Source organism: Oncorhynchus kisutch, linkage group LG10 (genome assembly GCF_002021735.2).
Source record: "Oncorhynchus kisutch isolate 150728-3 linkage group LG10, Okis_V2, whole genome shotgun sequence".
NCBI classification, from domain to species: domain Eukaryota; kingdom Metazoa; phylum Chordata; class Actinopteri; order Salmoniformes; family Salmonidae; genus Oncorhynchus; species Oncorhynchus kisutch.
The window spans coordinates 6,346,482-6,373,073 of NC_034183.2; the positions used below are offsets into that span (position 1 = coordinate 6,346,482).

The 26,592-nt window shown below is 41.0% G+C and overlaps 1 protein-coding gene across 2 annotated transcripts in view; it reads left to right on the forward strand.

Moving 5' to 3' along the window:
• Positions 1–26,592, forward strand: part of LOC109881126 (plakophilin-3) — a 73,115-nt gene that overhangs the window by 18,641 nt on the left and 27,882 nt on the right. The window contains exons 2-7 of one of the 2 annotated variants that reach the window (XM_031832950.1): positions 14,481–14,572; positions 18,293–18,478; positions 18,591–18,713; positions 19,474–19,665; positions 19,911–20,156; positions 20,745–20,902. In XM_031832950.1, coding sequence (XP_031688810.1) covers positions 14,481–14,572; positions 18,293–18,478; positions 18,591–18,713; positions 19,474–19,665; positions 19,911–20,156; positions 20,745–20,902 — 997 coding nt within the window. The other variant, XM_031832951.1, reaches the window with a different exon arrangement.

Here is a 26,592-nt window from a genome sequence, read left to right on the forward strand (position 1 = left end):
ATAGAACAACAACAATATGTATGTTATAGAACAATAACAATAACAATATGTATGTTATAGAACAACAACAATATGTATGTTATAGAACAACAACAATATGTATGTTATAGAACAACAACAATATGTATGTTATAGAACAACAACAATATGTATGTTATAGAACAATAACAATAACAATATGTATGTTATAGAACAATAACAATAACAATATGTATGTTATAGAACAATAACAATAACAATATGTATGTTATAGAACAACAATATGTATGTTATAGAACAATAACAACAACAATATGTATGTTATAGAACAACAACAATATGTATGTTATAGAACAACAACAATATGTATGTTATAGAACAACAACAATATGTATGTTATAGAACAACAACAATATGTATGTTATAGAACAACAACAATATGCATGTTATAGAACAACAACAACAATATGTATGTTATAGAACAACAACAACAATATGTATGTTATAGAACAACAACAACAACAATATGTATATTATAGAACAACAACAACAACAATATGTATGTTATAGAACAACAACAACAACAATATGTATATTATAGAACAACAACAACAACAATATGTATGTTATAGAACAACAACAACAACAATATGTATATTATAGAACAACAACAACAACAATATGTATGTTATAGAACAACAACAATATGTATGTTATAGAACAACAACAACAACAATATGTATATTATAGAACAACAACAACAACAATATGTATGTTATAGAACAACAACAATATGTATGTTATAGAACAACAACAACAACAATATGTATGTTATAGAACAACAACAACAACAATATGTATGTTATAGAACAACAACAACAACAATATGTATGTTATAGAACAACAACAACAACAACAATATGTATGTTATAGAACAACAACAACAACAATATGTATGTTATAGAACAACAACAACAACAATATGTATGTTATAGAACAACAACAACAATATGTATGTTATAGAACAACAACAACAATATGTATGTTATAGAACAATAACAATAACAATATGTATGTTATAGAACAATAACAATAACAATATGTATGTTATAGAACAATAACAATAACAATATGTATGTTATAGAACAATAACAATATGTATGTTATAGAACAACAACAATATGTATGTTATAGAACAATAACAATATGTATGTTATAGAACAACAACAATATGTATGTTATAGAACAACAACAACAATATGTATGTTATAGAACAATAACAATAACAATATGTATGTTATAGAACAACAACAACAATATGTATGTTATAGAACAATAACAATAACAATATGTATGTTATAGAACAATAACAATAACAATATGTATGTTATAGAACAATAACAATAACAATATGTATGTTATAGAACAACAACAATATGTATGTTATAGAACAACAACAACAATATGTATGTTATAGAACAATAACAATAACAATATGTATGTTATAGAACAATAACAATAACAATATGTATGTTATAGAACAATAACAATAACAATATGTATGTTATAGAACAACAACAATATGTATGTTATAGAACAACAACAATATGTATATTATAGAACAACAATATGTATATTATAGAACAACAACAATAACAATATGTATGTTATAGAACAACAACAATAACAATATGTATGTTATAGAACAACAACAATATGTATATTATAGAACAACAACAACAACAATATGTATCTTATAGAACAACAACAACAACAATATGTATGTTATAGAACAATAACAACATGTATGTTATAGAACAACAACAACAACAATATGTATGTTATAGAACAACAACAATATGTATGTTATAGAACAATAACAACATGTATGTTATAGAACAACAACAACAACAATATGTATGTTATAGAACAATAACAACATGTATGTTATAGAACAATAACATGTATGTTATAGAACAATAACATGTATGTTATAGAACAATAACATGTATGTTATAGAACAACAACAATATGTATGTTATAGAACAACAATAACAATATGTATGTTATAGAACAACAACAATAACAATATGTATGTTATAGAACAACAACAATAACAATATGTATGTTATAGAACAATAACAATAACAATATGTATGTTATAGAACAACAACAATAACAATATGTATGTTATAGAACAACAACAATAACAATATGTATGTTATAGAACAACAACAATATGTCTGTTATAGAACAACAACAATATGTATGTTATAGAACAATAACAATAACAATATGTATGTTATAGAACAACAACAATATGTATGTTATAGAACAACAACAACAACAATATGTATGTTATAGAACAACAACAATATGTATGTTATAGAACAATAACAATAACAATATGTATGTTATAGAACAATAACAACAACAATATGTATGTTATAGAATAATAACAATATGTATGTTATAGAACAATAACAATATGTATGTTATAGAACAATAACAACAACAATATGTACGTTATAGAACAATAACAACAACAATATGTATATTATAGAACAACAACAACAATATGTATGTTATAGAACAATAACAATATGTATGTTATAGAACAACAACAATATGTATGTTATAGAACAATAACAATAACAATATGAATGTTATAGAACAATAACAACAACAATATGTACGTTATAGAACAATAACAACAACAATATGTATGTTATAGAACAATAACAATAACAATATGTATATTATAGAACAACAATATGTATGTTATAGAACATCAACAATATGTATGTTATAGAACAACAACAATATGTATGTTATAGAACAATAACAATATGCATGTTATAGAACAATAACAATATGTATGTTATAGAACAATAACAATATGTATGTTATAGAACAATAACAATATGCATGTTATAGAACAATAACAATATGCATGTTATAGAACAATAACAATATGCATGTTATAGAACAATAACAATATGTATGTTATAGAACAATAACAATAACAATATGCATGTTATAGAACAATAACAATATGCATGTTATAGAACAATAACAATATGCATGTTATAGAACAATAACAATATGTATGTTATAGAACAATAACAATAACAATATGTATATTATAGAACAACAATATGTATGTTATAGAACATCAACAATATGTATGTTATAGAACAACAACAATATGTATGTTATAGAACAATAACAATAACAATATGTATGTTATAGAACAACAACAATATGTATGTTATAGAACAATAACAACAACAATATGTACGTTATAGAACAATAACAACAACAATATGTATGTTATAGAACAATAACAATAACAATATGTATATTATAGAACAACAATATGTATGTTATAGAACATCAACAATATGTATGTTATAGAACAACAACAATATGTATGTTATAGAACAATAACAATATGCATGTTATAGAACAATAACAATATGTATGTTATAGAACAATAACAATATGTATGTTATAGAACAATAACAATATGCATGTTATAGAACAATAACAATATGCATGTTATAGAACAATAACAATATGCATGTTATAGAACAATAACAATATGTATGTTATAGAACAATAACAATAACAATATGCATGTTATAGAACAATAACAATATGCATGTTATAGAACAATAACAATATGTATGTTATAGAACAATAACAATAACAATATGTATATTATAGAACAACAATATGTATGTTATAGAACAACAACAATATGTATGTTATAGAACAATAACAATATGTATGTTATAGAACAATAACAATATGCATGTTATAGAACAATAACAATATGTATGTTATAGAACAATAACAATAACAATATGTATATTATAGAACATCAACAATATGTATGTTATAGAACAACAACAATATGTATGTTATAGAACAATAACAATATGCATGTTATAGAACAATAACAATATGTATGTTATAGAACAATAACAATAACAATATGTATATTATAGAACAACAATATGTATGTTATAGAACAACAACAATATGTATGTTATAGAACAACAACAATATGTATGTTATAGAACAATAACAATATGTATGTTATAGAACAATAACAATATGTATGTTATAGAACAATAACAATAACAATATGTATGTTATAGAACAACAACAATATGTATGTTATAGAACAACAACAATATGTATGTTATAGAACAACAACAATATGTATGTTATAGAACAACAACAATATGTATGTTATAGAACAACAATATGTATGTTATAGAACAATAACAATAACAATATGTATGTTATAGAACAACAACAATATGTATGTTATAGAACAACAACAATATGTATGTTATAGAACAACAACAATATGTATGTTATAGAACAACAACAACATGTCTGTTATAGAACAATAACAACAACAATATGTATGTTATAGAACAACAACAATATGTATGTTATAGAACAACAACAATATGTATGTTATAGAACAATAACAATATGTATGTTATAGAACAATAACAATATGTATGTTATAGAACAATAACAATAACAATATGTATGTTATAGAACAACAACAATATGTATGTTATAGAACAACAACAATATGTATGTTATAGAACAACAACAATATGTATGTTATAGAACAACAACAATATGCATGTTATAGAACAACAACAATATGTATGTTATAGAACAACAACAATATGTATGTTATAGAACAACAATATGTATGTTATAGAACAATAACAATAACAATATGTATGTTATAGAACAACAACAATATGTATGTTATAGAACAACAACAATATGTATGTTATAGAACAACAACAATATGTATGTTATAGAACAACAATATGTATGTTATAGAACAACAACAACATGTATGTTATAGAACAATAACAATATGTATGTTATAGAACAATAACAATAACAATATGTATGTTATAGAACAACAACAATATGTATGTTATAGAACAATAACAATAACAATATGTATGTTATAGAACAACAACAATATGTATGTTATAGAACAACAACAATATGTATGTTATAGAACAACAACAATATGTATGTTATAGAACAACAACAATATGTATGTTATAGAACAACAACAATATGTATGTTATAGAACAACAACAACATGTATGTTATAGAATAACAACAATAACAATATGTATGTTATAGAACAACAACAACAACAATATGTATGTTATAGAACATCAACAATATGTATGTTATAGAACAATAACAATAACAATATGTATGTTATAGAACAACAACAATATGTATGTTATAGAACAACAACAATATGTATGTTATAGAACAACAACAACATGTATGTTATAGAATAACAACAATAACAATATGTATGTTATAGAACAACAACAACAACAATATGTATGTTATAGAACATCAACAATATGTATGTTATAGAACAATAACAATATGTATGTTATAGAATAACAACAATAACAATATGTATGTTATAGAATAACAACAATAACAATATGTATGTTATAGAACAACAACAACAACAATATGTATGTTATAGAACAATAACAATAACAACAACAATATGTATGTTATAGAACAACAACAATAACAATATGTATATTATAGAACAACAATATGTATGTTATAGAACAACAACAACATGTATGTTATAGAACAATAACAATATGTATGTTATAGAACAACAACAATATGTCTGTTATAGAACAACAACAATAACAATCTGTATATTATAGAACAACAACAATATGTCTGTTATAGAACAATAACAATATGTATGTTATAGAACAATAACAATAACAATATGTATGTTATAGAACAACAACAATATGTCTGTTATAGAACAACAACAATAACAATATGTCTGTTATAGAACAACAACAATATGTATGTTATAGAACAACAACAATATGTCTGTTATAGACTCCTCCCATGTCCAATTCTCCAAGTGATGCAGCCTCTCCCACTGCAGCTGCTCTTCACGATTAACAAGGAGAGTTGGCTCAGGTCTGACTCTGCATGTCCCCAGGCACCCTCATTTGTTGACTTCTGTGATCGAAAAAGCCTTGGTTTCTTGCATGTCAACATCAGAAGCCTCCTCCCTAAGTTTGTCTTACTCACTGCTTTAGCACACTCTGCTAACCCTGATGGCCTTGCTGTGTCTGAATCCTGGCTCAGGAAGGCCACCAAAAATTCAGAGATTTCCATACCTAACTATAACATCTTCCGTCAAGATAGAACTGCCAAAGGGGGAGGAGTTGCAGTTTACTGCAGAGATAGCATGCAAAGTAATGTCATACTTTCCAGGTCCATACCCAAACAGTTCGAACTACTAATTTTGAAAATTACTCTCTCCAGAAATAAGTCTCTCACGGTTGCCGCCTGCTACCGACCCCCCTCAGCTCCCAGCTGTGCCCTGGACACCATTTGTGAATTGATCGCCCCCCCATCTAGCTTCAGAGTTTGTTCTGTTAGGTGACCTAAACTGGGATATGCTTAACACCCCGCCAGTCCTACAATCTAAGCTAGATGCCCTCAATCTCACACAAATCATCAAGGAACCCACCAGGTACAACCCTAACTCTGTAAACAAGGGCACCCTCATAGACGTCATCCTGACCAACTGGCCCTCCAAATACACCTCCGCTGTCTTCAACCAGGATCTCAGCGATCACTGCCTCATTGCCTGTATCCGCTACGGAGCCGCAGTCAAATGACCACCCCTCATCACTGTCAAACGCTCCCTAAAACACTTCTGTGAGCAGGCCTTTCTAATCGACCTGGCCCGGGTATCCTGGAAGGACATTGACCTCATCCCGTCAGTTGAGGATGCCTGGTCATTCTTTAAAAGTAACTTCCTCACCATTTTAGATAAGCATGCTCCGTTCAAAAAATGCAGAACTAAGAACAGATACAGCCCTTGGTTCACCCCAGACCTGACTGCCCTCGACCAGCACAAAAACATCCTGTGGCGGACTGCAATAGCATCGAATAGTCCCCGTGATATGCAACTGTTCAGGGAAGTCCGGAACCAATACACACAGTCAGTCAGGAAAGCTAAGGCCAGCTTCTTCAGGCAGAAGTTTGCATCCTGTAGCTCCAACTCCAAAAAGTTCTGGGACACTGTGAAGTCCATGGAGAACAAGAGCACCTCCTCCCAGCTGCCCACTGCACTGAGGCTAGGTAACACGGTCACCACTGATAAATCCATGATTATCGAAAACTTCAATAAGCATTTCTCAACGGCTGGCCATGCCTTCCGCCTGGCTACTTCAACCTCGGCCAACAGCTCCGCCCCCCCCCGCAGCTCCTCGCCCAAGCCTCTCCAGGTTCTCCTTTACCCAAATCCAGATAGCAGATGTTCTGAAAGAGCTGCAAAACCTGGACCCGTACAAATCAGCTGGGCTTGACAATCCGGACCCTCTATTTCTGAAACTATCTGCCACCATTGTCGCAACCCCTATTACCAGCCTGTTCAACCTCTTTCATCTCGTCTGAGATCCCCAAGGATTGGAAAGCTGCCGCAGTCATCCCCCTCTTCAAAGGGGGAGACACCCTGGACCCAAACTGTTACAGACCTATATCCATCCTGCCCTGCCTATCTAAGGTCTTCGAAAGCCAAGTCAACAAACAGGTCACTGACCATCTCGAATCCCACCGCTGTGCAATCTGGTTTCCGAGCCAGTCATGGGTGCACCTCAGCCACACTCAAGGTACTAAACGATATCATAACCGCCATCGATAAAAGACAGTACTGTGCAGCCGTCTTCATCGACCTTGCCAAGGCTTTCGACTCTGTCAATCACCATATTCTTATCGGCAGACTCAGTAGCCTCGGTTTTTCGGATGACTGCCTTGCCTGGTTCACCAATTACTTTGCAGACAGAGTTCAGTGTGTCAAATCGGAGGGCATGCTGTCCGGTCCTCTGGCAGTCTCTATGGGGGTGCCACAGGGTTCAATTCTCGGGCCGACTCTTTTCTCTGTGTATATCAATGATGTTGCTCTTGCTGCGGGCGATTCCCTGATCCACCTCTACGCAGACGACACCATTCTATATACTTTCGACCCGTCTTTGGACACTGTGCTATCTAACCTCCAAACAAGCTTCAATGCCATACAACACTCCTTCCGTGGCCTCCAACTGCTCTTAAACGCTAGTAAAACCAAATGCATGCTTTTCAACCGGTCGCTGCCTGCACCCGCATGCCCGACTAGCATCACCACCCTGGATGGTTCCGACCTAAAATATGTGGACGTCTATAAGTACCTAGGTGTCTGGCTAGACTGCAAACTCTCCTTCCAGACTCATATCAAACATCTCCAATCGAAAATCAAATCAAGAGTTGGCTTTCTATTCCGCAACAAAGCCTCCTTCACTCACGCCGCCAAGCTTACCCTAGTAAAACTGACTATCCTACCGATCCTCGACTTCGGCGATGTCATCTACAAAATGGCTTCCAACACTCTACTCAGCAAACTGGATGCAGTCTATCACAGTGCCATCCGTTTTGTCACTAAAGCACCTTATACCACCCACCACTGCGACTTGTATGCTCTAGTCGGCTGGCCCTCGCTACATATTCGTCGCCAGACCCACTGGCTCCAGGTCATCTACAAGTCCATGCTAGGTAAAGCTCCGCCTTATCTCAGCTCACTGGTCACGATGGCAACACCCATCCGTAGCACGCGCTCCAGCAGGTGTATCTCACTGATCATCCCTAAAGCCAACACCTCATTTGGCCGCCTTTCGTTCCAGTACTCTGCTGCCTGTGACTGGAACGAATTGCAAAAATCGCTGAAGTTGGAGACTTTTATCTCCCTCACCAACTTCAAACATCAGCTATCTGAGCAGCTAACCGATCGCTGCAGCTGTACATAGTCTATTGGTAAATAGCCCACCCTTTTCACCTACCTCATCCCCATACTGTTTTTATTTATTTACTTTTCTGCTCTTTTGCACACCAATATCTCTACCTGTACATGACCATCTGATCATTCATCACTCCAGTGTTAATCTGCAAAATTGTAATTATTTGCCTACCTCCTCATGCCTTTTGCACACATTGTATATAGACCCCCCCTTTGTTTTCTACTGTGTTATTGACTTGTTAATTGTTTACTCCATGTGTAACTCTTTGTTGTATGCTCACACTGCTATGCTTTATCTTGGCCAGGTCGCAGTTGCAAATGAGAACTTGTTCTCAACTAGCCTACCTGGTTAAATAAAGGTGTTCTCAACTAGCCTACCTTGTTAAATAAAGGTGTTCTCAACTAGCCTACCTTGTTAAATAAAGGTGTTCTCAACTAGCCTACCTGGTTAAATAAAGGTGTTCTCAACTAGCCTACCTGGTTAAATAAAGGTGTTCTCAACTAGCCTACCTGGTTAAATAAAGGTGTTCTCAACTAGCCTACCTGGTTAAATAAAGGTGAAATAAAAAATAAAATTAAAAAATCCACTCTCCCTCTGAGCCCCCCCCCCAATAAATTTTTGGGGCTGCTTTTCGGGTTTCCTTGCCAACCGTGTTCCCTTGTATCGTCGGCTCTTATCTCCAGCTGCTTCTGCTCTCCTAAGTGCCTCCACCTGTTCCCATGGGAGGCGATCTCTTCCAGCCAGTATCTCCTCCCAAGTGTAACAACCTTTGCCATCCAATACGTCTTCCCATGTCCATTCCTCCTTTCGCTTTTCCTGCCTGTTACCACGCTGCTCGGTCCGAGTGTGGTGGGTGATTCTGTAACGGCGTTCTTCGTTTGTAGAAAGAGAGTCGGACCGAAATGCAGCGTGGTGGTTACTCATGATTTTAATGAAAAAAAAGTGACGATACATGAAATAACTTATGAATACGAAAAACAACAAACGGAACGTGAAACTTATTACAGCCTATCTGGTGAACACTACACAGAGACAGGAACAATCACCCACAAAATACACAGTGAAACCCCGGCTACCTAAATATGGTTCCCAATCAGAGACCACGAGAATCACCTGACTCTGATTGAGAACTGCCTCAGGCAGGCAAGCCTATGCTAGACACACCCCTAATCAACCACAATCCCAATGCCTACAAAAACCCCAATAAGACAAACAATAACCCCATGTCACACCCTGGCCTGAACAAATAATTAAAGAAAACACAAAATACTAAGACCAAGGCGTGACAGTATGTTATAGAACAACAACAATATTCTGTATTTATTGAACATTTCTATTGAGCGGTGTAGTTTTACATACTGAGACAGAAACCTTCATTTGGCCTTGTTAACTAGTTTCATTGAAGCCAGATAACCGTGTCAACCACCTGTGGTGTGTGGTGTGTGTGTGTGTGTGTGTGTCCAGCCTTGTACAGCTAGTAAAGCCAGATAACAGTGTCAGTGAACTGCAGAGGTTAGTCAGTCTGTTCCCCAACTCCTTCTGACTTAGCCTGTCACTAACACATGACTCTGTAATTACACACACACACACACACACCACCCTAAGATCACTGCTCTTTATGCCTCTCAGTGCTTTACTTATACAGAAACATTTAATTAGTCACTGTTTCTCTTCCCCGAGGACGCTGGGTTGGGTCCAAATAGGATTGTTTGTTTGAAATATTTTGTCTGTGCTTTATTTGATGTCGTCTGGAGTAACACAACCAGTGGAGTAGCCCCGTTGCAGATCCTGCCCCTCCGGCGCTAACAAGCTTGCTCAATCATACGCTCAAGGTGTTTGAAAGAAAACAAATACCTGTAAACTACTATATACAATTGTTGTCCTTCTGTCCTTCTGCTCTCTGTGCAAACTCTGCTCTGTGCAAACTCTGCTCTGTGCAATCTCTGCTCTCTGTACTATCTCTGCTCTGTCCTATCTCTGCTCTCTGTCCTATCTCTACTCTGTCCTATCTCTGCTCTGTCCTATCTCTACTCTGTCCTATCTCTGCTCTGTCCTATCTCTGCTCTCTGTACTATCTCTGCTCTCTGTACTATCTCTGCTCTCTGTACTATCTCTGCTCTCTGTACTATCTCTGCTCTCTGTCCTATCTCTACTCTGTACTATCTCTGCTCTGTCCTATCTCTGCTCTCTGTACTATCTCTGCTCTGTCCTATCTCTACTCTGTACTATCTCTGCTCTCTGTACTATCTCTGCTCTCTGTACTATCTCTGCTCTGTCCTATCTCTACTCTGTACTATCTCTGCTCTCTGTCCTATCTCTGCTCTGTCCTATCTCTACTCTGTCCTATCTCTGCTCTCTGTACTATCTCTGCTCTCTGTACTATCTCTGCTCTCTGTACTATCTCTGCTCTCTGTACTATCTCTGCTCTCTGTACTATCTCTGCTCTCTGTACTATCTCTGTTCTGTCCTATCTCTACTCTGTCCTATCTCTACTCTGTACTATCTCTGCTCTCTGTACTATCTCTGCTCTCTGTACTATCTCTGCTCTCTGTACTATCTCTGCTCTCTGTACTATCTCTGCTCTCTGTACTATCTCTGCTCTCTGTACTATCTCTGCTCTCTGTACTATCTCTGCTCTCTGTACTATCTCTGCTCTCTGTACTATCTCTGCTCTCTGTCCTATCTCTACTCTCTGTCCTATCTCTGCTCTCTGTCCTATCTCTGCTCTCTGTCCTATCTCTGCTCTCTGTCCTATCTCTGCTCTCTGTACTATCTCTACTCTGTACTATCTCTGCTCTGTCCTATCTCTACTCTGTACTATCTCTGCTCTCTGTACTATCTCTGCTCTCTGTACTATCTCTGCTCTCTGTATTATCTCTGCTCTGTCCTATCTCTACTCTGTATTATCTCTGCTCTGTCCTATCTCTACTCTGTATTATCTCTGCTCTGTCCTATCTCTACTCTGTATTATCTCTGCTCTGTCCTATCTCTACTCTGTATTATCTCTACTCTGTATTATCTCTGCTCTGTACTAGCTCTGCTCTGTGCTATCTCTGCACACTGTACTAATTATCAAAGACTCCAGCCACCCTAGTCATAGACTGTTCTCTCTGCTACTGTACGGCAAGCAGTACCGGAGCGCCAAGTCTAGGTCCAAGAGGCTTCTAAACAGCTCCCCCCCCCCCCCCAAGCCATAAGACTCCTGAACATCTAGTCAAATGGCCATCCTGACTATTCACATTGCCCCCCCCCCTCCCCTCACCACACCACTGCCACTCTCTGTTGTCATCTATGCATAGTCACTTTAATACATGTACTTACTTCCTCAACTAACCGGTGCCCCCACACATTAACTGTACCGAAATCCCCCTGTGTATATTGTTGTTTTACTGCTGCTCTTTAATTACTTGTTACTTTTATCTCTTATTCTTATCCGTATTTTTTGAAACTGCACTGTCGGTTAGGGGCTCGTAAGTAAGGATTTTACTGTGAGGTCTACCTACACCTGTTGTACTCAGCGCATTTGAATAATAACATTTGATTTGATTTGATCTCTGCCCTCTGTACTATTCACTTTACTTTACTATCTCTGCTCTGTACTATCTCTGCTCTGTACTATCTCTGCTCTGTACTATTCACTTTGCTTTACTATCTCTACTCTGTTCAATCTCTACTATCTCTACTCTGTTCAATCTCTACTCTGTAGAATCTCTACTCTGTACGATCTCTACTCTGTTCAATCTCTACTCTGTTCGATCTCTACAATCTCTACTCTGTACGATCTCTACTCTGTTCAATCTCTACACTGTACGATCTCTACTCTGTTCAATCTCTACTCTGTCCTATCTCTACTCTGTCCTATCTCTACTCTGTCCTATCTCTACTCTGTCCTATCTCTACTCTGTCCTATCTCTCTACAATCTCTACTCTGTACAATCTCTACTCTGTACAATCTCTACTCTGTACGATCTCTACTCTGTACAATCTCTACTCTGTACAATCTCTACTCTGTTCGATCTCTACAATCTCTACTCTGTACGATCTCTACTCTGTACAATCTCTACTCTGTACAATCTCTACTCTGTTCAATCTCTACTCTGTTCAATCTCTACTCTGTCCTATCTCTACTCTGTCCTATCTCTACTCTGTCCTATCTCTACTCTGTCCTATTTCTACTCTGTCCTATCTCTACTCTGTACCATCTCTACTCTGTACAATCTCTACTCTGTACAATCTCTACTCTGTCCTATCTCTACTCTGTACAATCTCTACTCTGTTCAATCTCTACTCTGTTCGATCTCTACAATCTCTACTCTGTACGATCTCTACTCTGTTCAATCTCTACACTGTACGATCTCTACTCTGTACGATCTCTACTCTGTACGATCTCTACTCTGTACAATCTCTACTCTGTACAATCTCTACTCTGTCCTATCTCTACTCTGTACAATCTCTACTCTGTTCAATCTCTACTCTGTTCGATCTCTACAATCTCTACTCTGTACGATCTCTACTCTGTTCAATCTCTACACTGTACGATCTCTACTCTGTTCAATCTCTACTCTGTACGATCTCTACTCTGTACGATCTCTACTCTGTACAATCTCTACTCTGTACAATCTCTACTCTGTACGATCTCTGCTCTCTGTGTCATGTCCCATTTTTATTTTTTTATTTTACCTTTATGTAACTAGGCAAGTCAGTTTTAGAACAAATTCTTATTTTCAATGACGGCCTAGGAACAGTGGGTTAACTGCCTGTTCAGGGGCAGAACGACAGATTTGTACCTTCTCAGCCTGGGGATTCGAACTTGCAATCTTTCGGTTACTAGTCCAACGCTCTAACCACTAGGTAGCCTATAACTAGTTATACCAATGTCATGTCCTATATCATTAAACTAGTTATACCATTGTCATGTCCTATATCATTAAACTAGTTATACCAATGTCATGTCCTATATCATTGTCTTTAAATTGGATCAGTTTTTGGTGGGCTGATTCAGGTCCTTTCTTAGTGTTGTCTTTAAATTGGATCAGATTTTGGTGGGCTGATTCAGGTCCTTTCTTAGTGTTGTCTTTAAATTGGATCAGTTTTTGGTGGGCTGATTCAGGTCCTTTCTTAGTGTTGTCTTTAAATTGGATCAGTTTTTGGTATGCTGATTCAGGTCCTTTCTTAGTGTTGTTTTTAAATTGGATCAGTTTTTGGTGGGCTGATTCAGGTCCTTTCTTAGTATTGTCTTTAAATTGGATCAGTTTTTGGTGGGCTGATTCAGGTCCTTTCTTAGTGTTGTCTTTAAATTGGATCAGTTTTTGGTGGGCTGATTCAGGTCCTTTCTTAGTGTTGTCTTTAAATTGGATCAGCTTTTGGTGGGCTGATTCAGGTCCTTTCTTAGTGTTGTCTTTAAATTGGATCAGTTTTTGGTGGGCTGATTCAGGTCCTTTCTTAGTGTTGTCTTTAAATTGGATCAGATTTTGGTGGGCTGATTCAGGTCCTACCTTAGTGTTGTCTTTAAATTGGATCCGTTTTTGGTGGGCTGATTCAGGTCCTTTCTTAGTGTTGATTCATGACATTTTCTGATTTCCCCTCTCTCTTTTTGTTTTGTAGAACACAGCGGTTCTTCAACAATGAAGTACCAGACCTTCAACCCAGGGTTCAGCTCTAAGTCCTATGTCTACACAGCCTCCAGACCTGTCATGGTGAGTGGTAGTCCTACATCCACACAGCCTCAAGACCTGTTATGGTGAGTGGTAGTCCTACATCTACACAGCCTCCAGACCTGTCATGGTGAGTGGTAGTCCTACATCTACACAGCCTCCAGACCTGTCATGGTGAGTGGTAGTCCTACATCCACACAGCCTCCACGCCTGTCATGGTGAGTGGTAGTCCTACATCCACACAGCCTCCACGCCTGTCATGGTGAGTGGTAGTCCTACATCCACACAGCCTCCACACCTGTCATGGTGAGTGGTAGTCCTACATCTACACAGCCTCCAGACCTGTCATGGTGAGTGGTAGTCCTACATCCACACAGCCTCCACGCCTGTCATGGTGAGTGGTAGTCCTACATCCACACAGCCTCCACGCCTGTCATGGTGAGTGGTAGTCCTACATCCACACAGCCTCCACACCTGTCATGGTGAGTGGTAGTCCTACATCCACACAGCCTCCACACCTGTCATGGTGAGTGGTAGTCCTACATCCACACAGCCTCCACACCTGTCATGGTGAGTGGTAGTCCTACATCTACACAGCCTCCAGACCTGTCATGGTGAGTGGTAGTCCTACATCCACACAGCCTCCACACCTGTCATGGTGAGTGGTAGTCCTACATCCACACAGCCTCCACGCCTGTCATGGTGAGTGGTAGTCCTACATCCACACAGCCTCCACGCCTGTCATGGTGAGTGGTAGTCCTACATCCACACAGCCTCCACACCTGTCATGGTGAGTGGTAGTCCTACATCCACACAGCCTCCACGCCTGTCATGGTGAGTGGTAGTCCTACATCCACACAGCCTCCACACCTGTCATGGTGAGTGGTAGTCCTACATCCACACAGCCTCCACACCTGTCATGGTGAGTGGTAGTCCTACATCCACACAGCCTCCACACCTGTCATGGTGAGTGGTAGTCCTACATCCACACAGCCTCCACACCTGTCATGGTGAGTGGTAGTCCTACATCCACACAGCCTCCACACCTGTCATGGTGAGTGGTAGTCCTACATCCACACAGCCTCCACACCTGTCATGGTGAGTGGTAGTCCTACATCCACACAGCCTCCACACCTGTCATGGTGAGTGGTAGTCCTACATCCACACAGCCTCCACACCTGTCATGGTGAGTGGTAGTCCTACATCCACACAGCCTCCACACCTGTCATGGTGAGTGGTAGTCCTACATCCACACAGCCTCCACACCTGTCATGGTGAGTGGTAGTCCTACATCCACACAGCCTCCACACCTGTCATGGTGAGTGGTAGTCCTACATCCACACAGCCTCCAGACCTGTCATGGTGAGTGGTAGTCCTACATCCACACAGCCTCCACACCTGTCATGGTGAGTGGTAGTCCTACATCCACACAGCCTCCACACCTGTCATGGTGAGTGGTAGTCCTACATCCACACAGCCTCCACACCTGTCATGGTGAGTTCTACTCAGTTTTAGGGACCAGGTATTATAAATGTATTATAAACAATATCGGCCAACATGCAGTATTTTCTTAGGAAAATACTGCCTCCATTACACATCCGATGGTTTCTGAGTTCCACTTGATATGTTCAGCAGATGGTCAAAAGATCCCTGCAGACGTGTTGTTGCCAGTAAAGAGATATTATAGACGGTGTCTGTCTACGTGAAAATATGCAGCTTAAACACTGTGTCCGCTCTCTGCCGCTTCCTGTAAATACAGTCAGCTATCAACACAGTGGGATGGTTTCACAGTGCAGTGTTGCCAGAGCCATCGAGCTAGGTCTTCTCTGGGCTCTGTAAGTGTGGTATTTCACAGCAGCTCTCCACCAATCTCTCCAGGACCTATGGTCCACCCTTCAGATTCCTCCACATCTCACAGTCAGAATGTTCCCACCTCACGTTAGCATAGCAGATATCATTAGACTATGACACCATTACACAATGACATTGCTGAATGAACTTGCCATTGATGAAATTAATTAAATTAATGAATGTAACATTTTACAAGATGTATATTGTGTTTTTGTATTCAGCAAATGTACATTACACACCATTGGAGGCTGCCAAGGGGAGGACGGCTCATACTAATGTCTGGAACGGCGCAAATGGAATGGCACCAAACACCTGGAAACCATGGAAACAATGGAAACCATGGAAACCATGTGTTTGATGTATTTAAAACCATTCCACTGATTCCACTCCAGCCATTACCACGAGCCTGTTCTCCCTAATGAAGGTCCCACTACCCTCCTGTGGTACATACAGTAGAATATATACAGTAAGTAAATGATTCACATGTACACGGTAATGGTAACGACAGAAAGAACTCCATTATAGTGGCCTTGTTGACTGCATAAAAAAATTATAATTCTAAACTCAACAATTTCCCCGTGACTTTTACAAATTAGCTTTGCACAATGAAGGTACACATAATTTTTACTTGTGTCAACACTAGTCCATAGACATGAGCCACTCCCTTTTTATGACAGTGACTCACAGCATTTACAGTATCTACTAAAGGTAGATCTGGAAAGGTCAGAGTTTGTTGTCCCCGCTAAGAGGCGGAGTCATAGAGGCGGAGTCATAGAGGCGGAGTCATAGAGGCGGAGTCATAGAGGCGGAGTCATAGAGGCGGAGTCATAGAGGCGGAGTCATAGAGGCGGAGTCATAGAGGCGGAGTCATAGAGGCGGAGTCATAGAGGCGGAGTCATAGAGGCGGAGTCATAGAGGCGGAGTCATAGTGATTAGCATTAGCAGTAGACGTATAATGATAGAACCACAGTAATTCTCAACATAAAGGATAGAAATATGCCTCTGGCCTTCGAAAGACCAAATACGTTTTATTTCTGATAACAGTCAGATAACATGCTGTATGTGGTTTTTGAAAAATAATTAGCTCATTCTAAGAATCCATTGAGTCTGAGATAGGGAGGGTTTCCTCCCAAGGTCGAGAGAGAAGAGGCCCTGTTGTTCACTCCAACCGCTAACAAGATAATGTCAACAACACTGATGTAATGGTGAAGTTCACCATCTGGAAGCTTAGCCAAATATGGTCGACCAGTTTACTCAGATATGTCCTAGAGTTTTCTCCCGGGCTCCTGGCATGTCTCCACCTGTCTTTGTCAGGTAAACATGTCATCCTGATCGCTCGTCATTATTGATCACCTCCCCAGGCCTTCATTATTGATCACCTCCCCAGGCCTTCATTATTGATCATCTCCCCAGGTCTTCATTATTGATCACCTCCCCAGGTCTTCATTATTGATCACCTCCCCAGGCCTTCATTATTGATCACCTCCCCAGGTCTTCATTATTGATCACCTCCCCAGGTCTTCATTATTCATCACCTCCCCAGGCCTTCATTATTGATCACCTCCCCAGGTCTTCATTATTGATCACCTCCCCAGGCCTTCATTATTGATCACCTCCCCAGGCCTTCATTATTGATCACCTCCCCAGGCCTTCATTATTGATCACCTCCCCAGGTCTTCATTATTGATCACCTCCCCAGGTCTTCATTATTGATCACCTCCCCAGGTCTTCATTATTGATCACCTCCCAGGCCTTCATTATTGCGTAGTAATAACGATTCACCATGCCTTTCATCCAGTCTGTGTCTTGTGGGCTGGTTAGAAGCAATAAAGACTAATTTCCATGGACTTTAATGCAAATGTACAATACAATATTTGTTCAACTTCTCCTCTTCTTCTTCCTCTGTCCCAGGCACCCAGGATGTCTCACTACTCTGGTGGTTTCTCTTCCCGCTCGGCGATGGACCTGAGTGGTGGTCAGAGGCTCAGCATGGGGGGTGGAGGAGGAGGAGGAGGAGGGTACCAGTACCACGATAACATGAGCCTGAGCGGGGGCTACCAGGGGGGAGGGGGCTACCAGGGGGGAGGGGGCTACCAGGTACCACGTTAATGAGTTACTGTATTCTTCGACTACCATACAGATCATTTTGGGGGGGCGATATGTTAATCATGTATGTGTACCAGTGTGCTGATTAACTCTGTTCTACCAGGCTGGCGGAGGGGCCATGAGGCAACAGATGTCCACCGTGAACCGGGCGATGAGCCGTGCTCCCGGCCCAGATCTAGAGACCATGTCCCTGCGTTCCGTTAGGCTCCAGAACATGCCCGCTCAGGTATCTGACTTTAGATACACTGCATTATGTGTTCTGTGTGTATTGTGTCAATGTCAACGTAAGGTTTTTCTTTCAAGTGTTGTATATCTGTATTGATGCTCTGTCTGTATTCATGTTGATGTTCTCTCTGTCTGTATTCATGTTGATGTTCTGTCTGTATTGATGTGGTGTTGATGTTGATGTCCTCTGTCTGTATCGATGTTGATGTTCTGTCTGTATTCATGTTGATGTTCTCTGTCTGTATTCATGTTGATGTTCTGTCTGTCTGTATTGATGTTCTATCTGTATTCATGTTGATGTTCTCTCTGTCTGTATCAATGTTGATATTCTGTCTGTATTGATGTGGTATTGATGTTGATGTCCTCTGTCTGTATTGATGGCGATGTTCTGTCTGTATTGATGTTGATGTCTTCTGTCTGTATTGATGTTGATGTACTGTCTGTATTGACGTTGTCTGTCTGTATTGATGTGGTGTTGATGTTCTGTCTGTATTGATGTTGATGTTCTGTCTGTGTTGATGTTGTCTGTCTGTATTTATGTTTATGTTGTCTGTCTGTATCAATGTTGATGTTCTGTCTGTCTGTATTGATGTTGATGTTCTGTCTGTATTGATGGTGACGTTCTGTCTGTATTGATGTTGATGTTGATATTCTGTCTGTATTGATGTTGATGTTGATGTTCTGTCTGTATTAATGTTGATGTTCTGTCTGTATTGATGAGGTAGTTTTATGATTCTGACTCGTTCTGAATCTTGTTTCAGCCGTCCCCAGTGGCAGCCTGGGTAGATGCGGATGGCAGCGATGGGGTCAGCCTCGTCTCGGACCACGATGCCACATTCAACCGCCAGCAGTCTGTCTACAGCACCGTCAATGGAGGAGCCTACAGCTCTGGGACCCAGATGAGACAGGCAGGAGGAGGAGGGTCCATGGCCTACCAAGCCCCCATGAGGATGGTTGGTGAAGCCCTACCGAAATTTTCAAACGAGATTAACACATTGCAATTCATATATGTTCCATGGCATGTGAAAATGAGTTATGTATTTCAAATACATTTAGGAACAAATAATGCACCAAGTCCAAACTAGCTTTTCAGGTGTTTGTAAAAAGCAAATATGTTCATTTAATTTGCGTTACAATATAATTATTATTATATTTACAGCACGTTGTTATTTTTTATGAACATTTACATTCCCACTAGGGGGGAGAGGAGATGATGTCGGTCCAGCAGCAGCATTCCTTTAAAGGGCCAGCGTTTCGTACCATCAGCAGGATCAACAACAGGAACAACAGGATGTCCATGGGCTCCATGTCTGGGGCTTCTACCCTCCCCCCTGGGGGAAGCAGCTACGGCGGTGGAGGGGGAAGCTTCGTCATGTCTGGGGCTTCCACCCTCCCCCTTGGGGGGAGCAGCTACGGCAGTGGAGGAGGATTCATGATGGGCCAGGTGAGGATTGCGATGTGATAGGTTTATAGCCTATTGGCATGGACATTTTGTTATGTGTGATCAGAAAGCAAAACGGAATACACAAAATGAATACAACAACTCTGAGAAGTGAGTGGACACACATTCATTTTTCAAATGTATTAACCAGGCAAGTCAGTTAATAACAAGTTCTTATTTTACAATGACGGCCTACACCGGCCAAATCTTAACCCGGACGACGCTGGGCAAATTGTGCGCCGCCTTATGTGACTCCCAATCACGGCCGGTTCTCATACAGCCTGGAATCGAACCAGGGTCTGTAGTGATGTCCGTACCTCTTAGACCGCTGCGCCACTCGGGAGGGTTCACATATTCACATAGCCCCATGATGGACCAGGGCTAATCTGAGCGGATTCTCAGCATCTAGTCCTATATTGCTATTTTACCTGCCTTGATTCTAAAAATAAAAAATGTTTTCATGTCATTGGTAGTTTACATTATTTTCTTATATTATATATTTTTTTGCCGAAGTAGAGCTTTGGTATATTGAAAAGCGTTATACAATTGAAAATGTATTATTGTAATTGAATATAATGTTATTGTTATTAGATGTCGTCTGGGTCTCAGGGGAATCTGATGATGCAGCAACAGAGGCAGACCACTCTGCCCAGGACCATGTCTATCAAGAGCATGCACAGTGTTGGGAAGGGCATGGATATCTACGACGGACAGATGGACATGACAGGCAGCATGGGCAACCTCAGCAGGTAAGGAGTGGTTAAATATCGCGAACCCGGATACTGAGATTTTAACCCCCGCCCCCCCAAAAAACACTCCCTTTTCCCGGGATAAATAGCTGTGAGAAAACCGGTAAATTATAATAATAAACGATTCATATGAACAGCATGGTGTGAAATGGAACTGTTAAATGATATGAGATGTCTAAATCTGGCTGCCCTACGGCCTCTGATGATGAACCATCAACGCTCTGGGTAGGGAGAGACAGCCCTTCTCAGGGTGGAGGACAGACAGCCCTTCTCAGGGTGGGGGACAGACCTTCTCAGGGTGGGGGACAGACAGCCCTTCTCAGGGTGGAGGACAGACAGCCCTTCTCAGGGTGGAGGACAGACAGCCCTTCTCAGGGTGGGGACAGACAGCCCTTCTCAGGGTGGGGACAGACAGCCCTTCTCAGGGTGGAGGACAGACAGCCCTTCTCAGGGTGGAGGACAGACGGCCCATCTCAGGGTGGAGGACAGACAGCCCTTCTCAGGGTGGGGACAGACAGCCCTTCTCAGGGTGGGGACAGACAGCCCTTCTCAGGGTGGAGGACAGACAGCCCTTCTCAGGGTGGAGGACAGACGGCCCATCTCAGGGTGGAGGACAGACGGCCCTTCTCGGGGTGGGGACAGGCGGCCCATCTCGGGGTGGGGACAGGTGGCCCTTCTCGGGGTGGGGACAGGCGGCCCTTCTCGGGGTGGGGACAGGCGGCCCATCTCGGTGTGGGGACAGGCGGCCCATCTCGGGGTGGGGACAGGCGGCCCATCTCGGGGTGGGGACAGGCGGCCCATCTCGGGGTGGGGACAGGCGGCCCATCTCGGGGTGGGGACAGGCGGCCCATCTCGGGGTGGGGACAGGCGGCCCATCTCGGGGTGGGGACAGGCGGCCCATCTCGGGGTGGGGACAGGCGGCCCATCTCGGGGTGGGGACAGGCGGCCCATCTCGGGGTGGGGACAGGCGGCCCTTCTCGGGGTGGGGACAGGCGGCCCATCTCGGGGTGGGGACAGGTGGCCCTTCTCGGGGTGGGGACAGACGGCCCTTCTCGGGGTGGGGACAGGCGGCCCATCTCGGTGTGGGGACAGGCGGCCCATCTCGGGGTGGGGACAGGCGGCCCATCTCGGGGTGGGGACAGGCGGCCCATCTCGGGGTGGGGACAGGCGGCCCATCTCGGGGTGGGGACAGGCGGCCCATCTCGGGGTGGGGACAGGCGGCCCATCTCGGGGTGGGGACAGGCGGCCCATCTCGGGGTGGGGACAGGCGGCCCATCTCGGGGTGGGGACAGGCGGCCCATCTCGGGGTGGGGACAGGCGGCCCTTCTCGGGGTGGAGGACAATACACAATGTATGTAGACCTATCATCTCATCATGGTAACTTTTTTTCTTGTGACAGGTAGGCCTGAATTTTCTATAATAGCAATAAGGCACCTCGGGGGTTTGTGGTATATGGCCAATATACCACGGCTAAGAGCGCGATGCGTCGTGCTTAAAAACAGCTCTTAGCCGTGGTATGTTAGCCAATATACCACACCCCCGAGGTGCCTTATTGCTTAAATACTGTACCAATATATGCCACTTAGCAGACACTATTGTGCAAACACCTACAGTGCAGTGTGTGCATACAACATCTACATACAACCTCAGCACTCAAATACGGGGCGGCAGGGTAGTGGTTAGAGTGTAGAGGTGGCAGGTAGCCTAGTGGTTAGAGTGTAGAGGTAGCAGGGTAGTGGTTAGAGTGTAGAGGTGGCAGGTAGCCTAGTGGTTAGAGTGTAGAGGTAGTGGTTAGAGTGTAGAGGTAGCAGGGTAGTGGTTAGAGTGTAGAGGTGGCAGGGTAGCCTAGTGGTTAGAGTGTAGAGGCGGCAGGGTAGTGGTTAGAGTGTAGAGGTGGCAGGGTAGCCTAGTGGTTAAAGTGTTGGACTAGTAACCGGAAGGTTGACAAGGTACAAATCTGAGCTGACAAGGTACAAATCTGTCGTTCTGCCCCTGAACAGGCAGTTAACCCACTGTTCCCAGGCCGTCATTGAAAATAAGAATTTGTTCTTAACTGACTTGCCTAGTTAAATAAAGGTAAAAAATTAAACATACAAAAGATACTCTAGTCAGGGTATTAAGTGTAGATATAATAAAGGGGCAGTGAGTTTGTCCCCCTGCGTGAATAGTGCCATGTTCTTACCATCGGAGCCATACAGGACAATCTGTTGTGACACGGTGCACGTGTAGCAGTGCACGTGTAGCAGTGCACGTGTAGCAGTGCACGTGTAGCAGTGCACGTGTAGCAGTGCACGTGTAGCAGTGCACGTGTAGCAGTGCACGGAAACACATAACCTCTTAAGCGCATGTTTTGTAAACACTACCTACCGTGATCATGATTGTTATTTTGGGATTATGCCTGAATAGGAAAGTCTCTCTTAGTTTCTCAAGTTAACTCCCAATCTCACCCACACGGGCTAAACTCCCCAACTAACTCACCACTAATACACAGTGATATCTGATACTTCTTAAATGTAGCGGTTAGGTCAGCGAGGTTTCAGATGATACAGTGTGGTCAACACTTCCTCTCCAATCCCGGGTGTAATAATACTGAACAGGTTGAAATATAGTGTGAACATTCTTACCACACATTCCTTTACGAAACTGGGCAATAAAAATACAAGCCTCAGGGAAAGCAGATTGTGTTTGAATGTGTGAAGTAAAATGTGTGCATTAGAATGTGTGCATTAGAATGTGTGCATTAGAATGTGTGTGTTAAAATGTATGCATTAGAATGTGTGTGTTAAAATGTGTGTGTTAAAATGTATGCATTAGAATGTGTGTGTTAAAATGTATGCATTAGAATGTGTGTGTTAAAATGTATGCATTCGAATGTGTGTGTTAAAATGTATGCATTAGAATGTGTGTGTTAAAATGTGTGTGTTAAAATGTATGCATTAGAATGTGTGTGTGTTAAAATGTGTGTGTTAAAATGTATGCATTAGAATGTGTGTGTGTGTTAAAATGTGTGTGTTAAAATGTATGCATTAGAATGTGTGTGTGTTAAAATGTGTGTGTTAAAATGTATGCATTAGAATGTGTGCATTAGAATGTGTGTGTGTTAAAATGTGTGTGTTAAAATGTATGCATTAGAATGTGTGTGTGTGTTAAAATGTATGCATTAGAATGTGTGCATTAGAATGTGTGTGTTAAAATGTATGCATTAGAATGTGTGTGTGTTAAAATGTGTGTGTTAAAATGTATGCATTAGAATGTGTGTGTTAGAATGTGTGAAGTAAAAGGTGTGTGTTAAAATGTATGCATTAGAATGTGTGTGTGTTAGAATGTGTGCTTTAGAATGTGTGTGTTAAAATGTATGCATTAGAATGTGTGTGTGTTAGAATGTGTGTGTGTTAAAATGTGTGTGTTAGAATGTGTGAAGTAAAATGTGTGTGTTAAAATGTATGCATTAGAATGTGTGTGTGTTAGAATGTGTGTGTTAAAATGTGTGCGTTAGAATGTGTGAAGTAAAATGTGTGCATTAGAATGTGTGAAGTAAAATGTGTGCATTAGAATGTGTGTGTGTTAAAAATGTGTGTGTTAGAATGTGTGTTAAAATGTGTACATTAAAATGTGTGTGTGTTAAAATGTGTGCGTTAGAATGTGTGTGTTAGAATGTGTGCTTTAGAATGTGTGTGTTAAAATTGGTGCTTTAGAATGTGTGTTAAAATGTGTGTGTTAAAATGTGTGTGTTAGAATGTGTGTGTTAGAATGTGTGCTTTAGAATGTGTGTGTTAAAATTGTTGCTTTAGAATGTGTGTTAAAATGTGTGTGTTAAAATGTGTGTGTTAGAATGTGTGTGTTAGAATGTGTGTTAAAATGTGTACATAAAAATGTGTGTGTGTTAAAATGTGTGTGTTAGAATGGGTGTGTTAAAATGTGCGCATTAGAATGTGTGCATTAGAATGTGTGCATTAGAATGTGTGCGTTAATGTGTGCATTAGAATGTGTGCATTAGAATGTGTGCGTTAATGTGTGCATTAGAATGTGTGCATTAGAATGTGTGCGTTAGAATGTGTGCATTAGAATATGTGACATTTGGGTTGGTATTTGTCTTGAAGCAGGGTTGAACATTATATTGACTATAGAAAACCACAGAGTGAACCTGCTCCGTCCATCCAAAAGAACAGGTAGAGACTGTCGTAAAGATACAGACACTATAGTTACATATTGGACTACTACTGTATTTCTTGTGGACATTTCGTTACAGCAGTATGTTAAAACATGCTCCGGTACTTCGAAAGTATTTTTTAAACCTCCCGGTTTGGGCTGGTTGTGTCATACAAGCCTAATCTATGAGCATAATTACTGTCTTACCTCAATTAGCCACGGAATCCCTAGTTTGAAAGAGTCTGTTTTCTTGAAGTTGTGCCACGCCATTTCGCTACATGTACCTCCACGTGGCTCAGTCCCCTAGCAATTTGAGTTCTAGCCAATGAGCTTCTGCCCCTAGCATTTGAGGGACAGCTAGCAAGAGGCCTGCCCAGCGTTATCCAATGAGATTGCAGGGCGGGCCCAAACGGCTCAGTGGACACAGCAGAGAGAGAGAACAATGACATGGTGCACATAGGGGACAGTGAAGCATCACTTTAAGTCCAAAGAGGTTATCTTTTCACAGTGGCGGTACCGCAGTATCGCTGTTTTAGAGCTAATAATTCTATATATACATAATTCTCTCAGTTTACAAGGTTTCGTTCTACCCCTCCAGATGACACTTTACTGGACACTCGCTGTCTGTGTCGACAAATGGTGCACATGTGCAGTGTTGCCCTGGATTATGCTAACGCTGACGTCGGGGTACAGGCTACCATTCGTTGTGTTTCTGTCAGTGTGGTTCCTATGTCAGGGGTCCAGGACGGATGGTACAGCTGGTATTTCCTGGTTCCCAGAAGTCCTGGGACTTTGCATCCATTTTAGAACTGCGTGCACTAAGCAAGCACTTCAAGGTCTACAAATTCAGAATTTGCTCACTATTGGTTCACCTCCATCGACCTGAAGGACACACACTTTCACGTGGCCATGTATCTCCTTACAGGAAGTCCCTGAGGTTCCATTTTGAGACTGTAGCCGATGAGTTTCTGGTCCTCCCTTTTTGGGCTTTCCCTGTCGCCTCGCACTTTCACCAAAGTCGTGGAGCCTATGTAGTTTCAACCTGATAGTGGAGTCCAAGGAGCAGGTGGTAATTACCTGGAGCTTTTGGCACAGTACACAGTGCTCAGTGAGGACTGACAGTAGGACAGTGTTGGTGAGGGCTGACAGCGGGACAGTGTTGGTGAGGACTGACAGCGGGACAGTGTTGGTGAGGACTGACAGCGGGACAGTGATGGTGAGGACTGACAGTGATGGTGAGGACTGACAGTGATGGTGAGGACTGACAGTGATGGTGAGGACTGACAGGGGTGGTGAGGACTGACAGTGGGACAGTGTTGGTGAGGACCGACAGTGTTGGTGAGGACTGACAGTGGGACAGTGTTGGTGAGGACCGACAGTGTTGGTGAGGACTGACTGCGGGACAGTGTTGGTGAGGACTGACAGCGGGACAGTGTTGGTGAGGACTGACAGTGGGACAGTGTTGGTGAGGACTAACAGCGGGACAGTGTTGGTGAGGACTGACAGCGGGACAGTGTTGGTGAGGACTGACAGTGATGGTG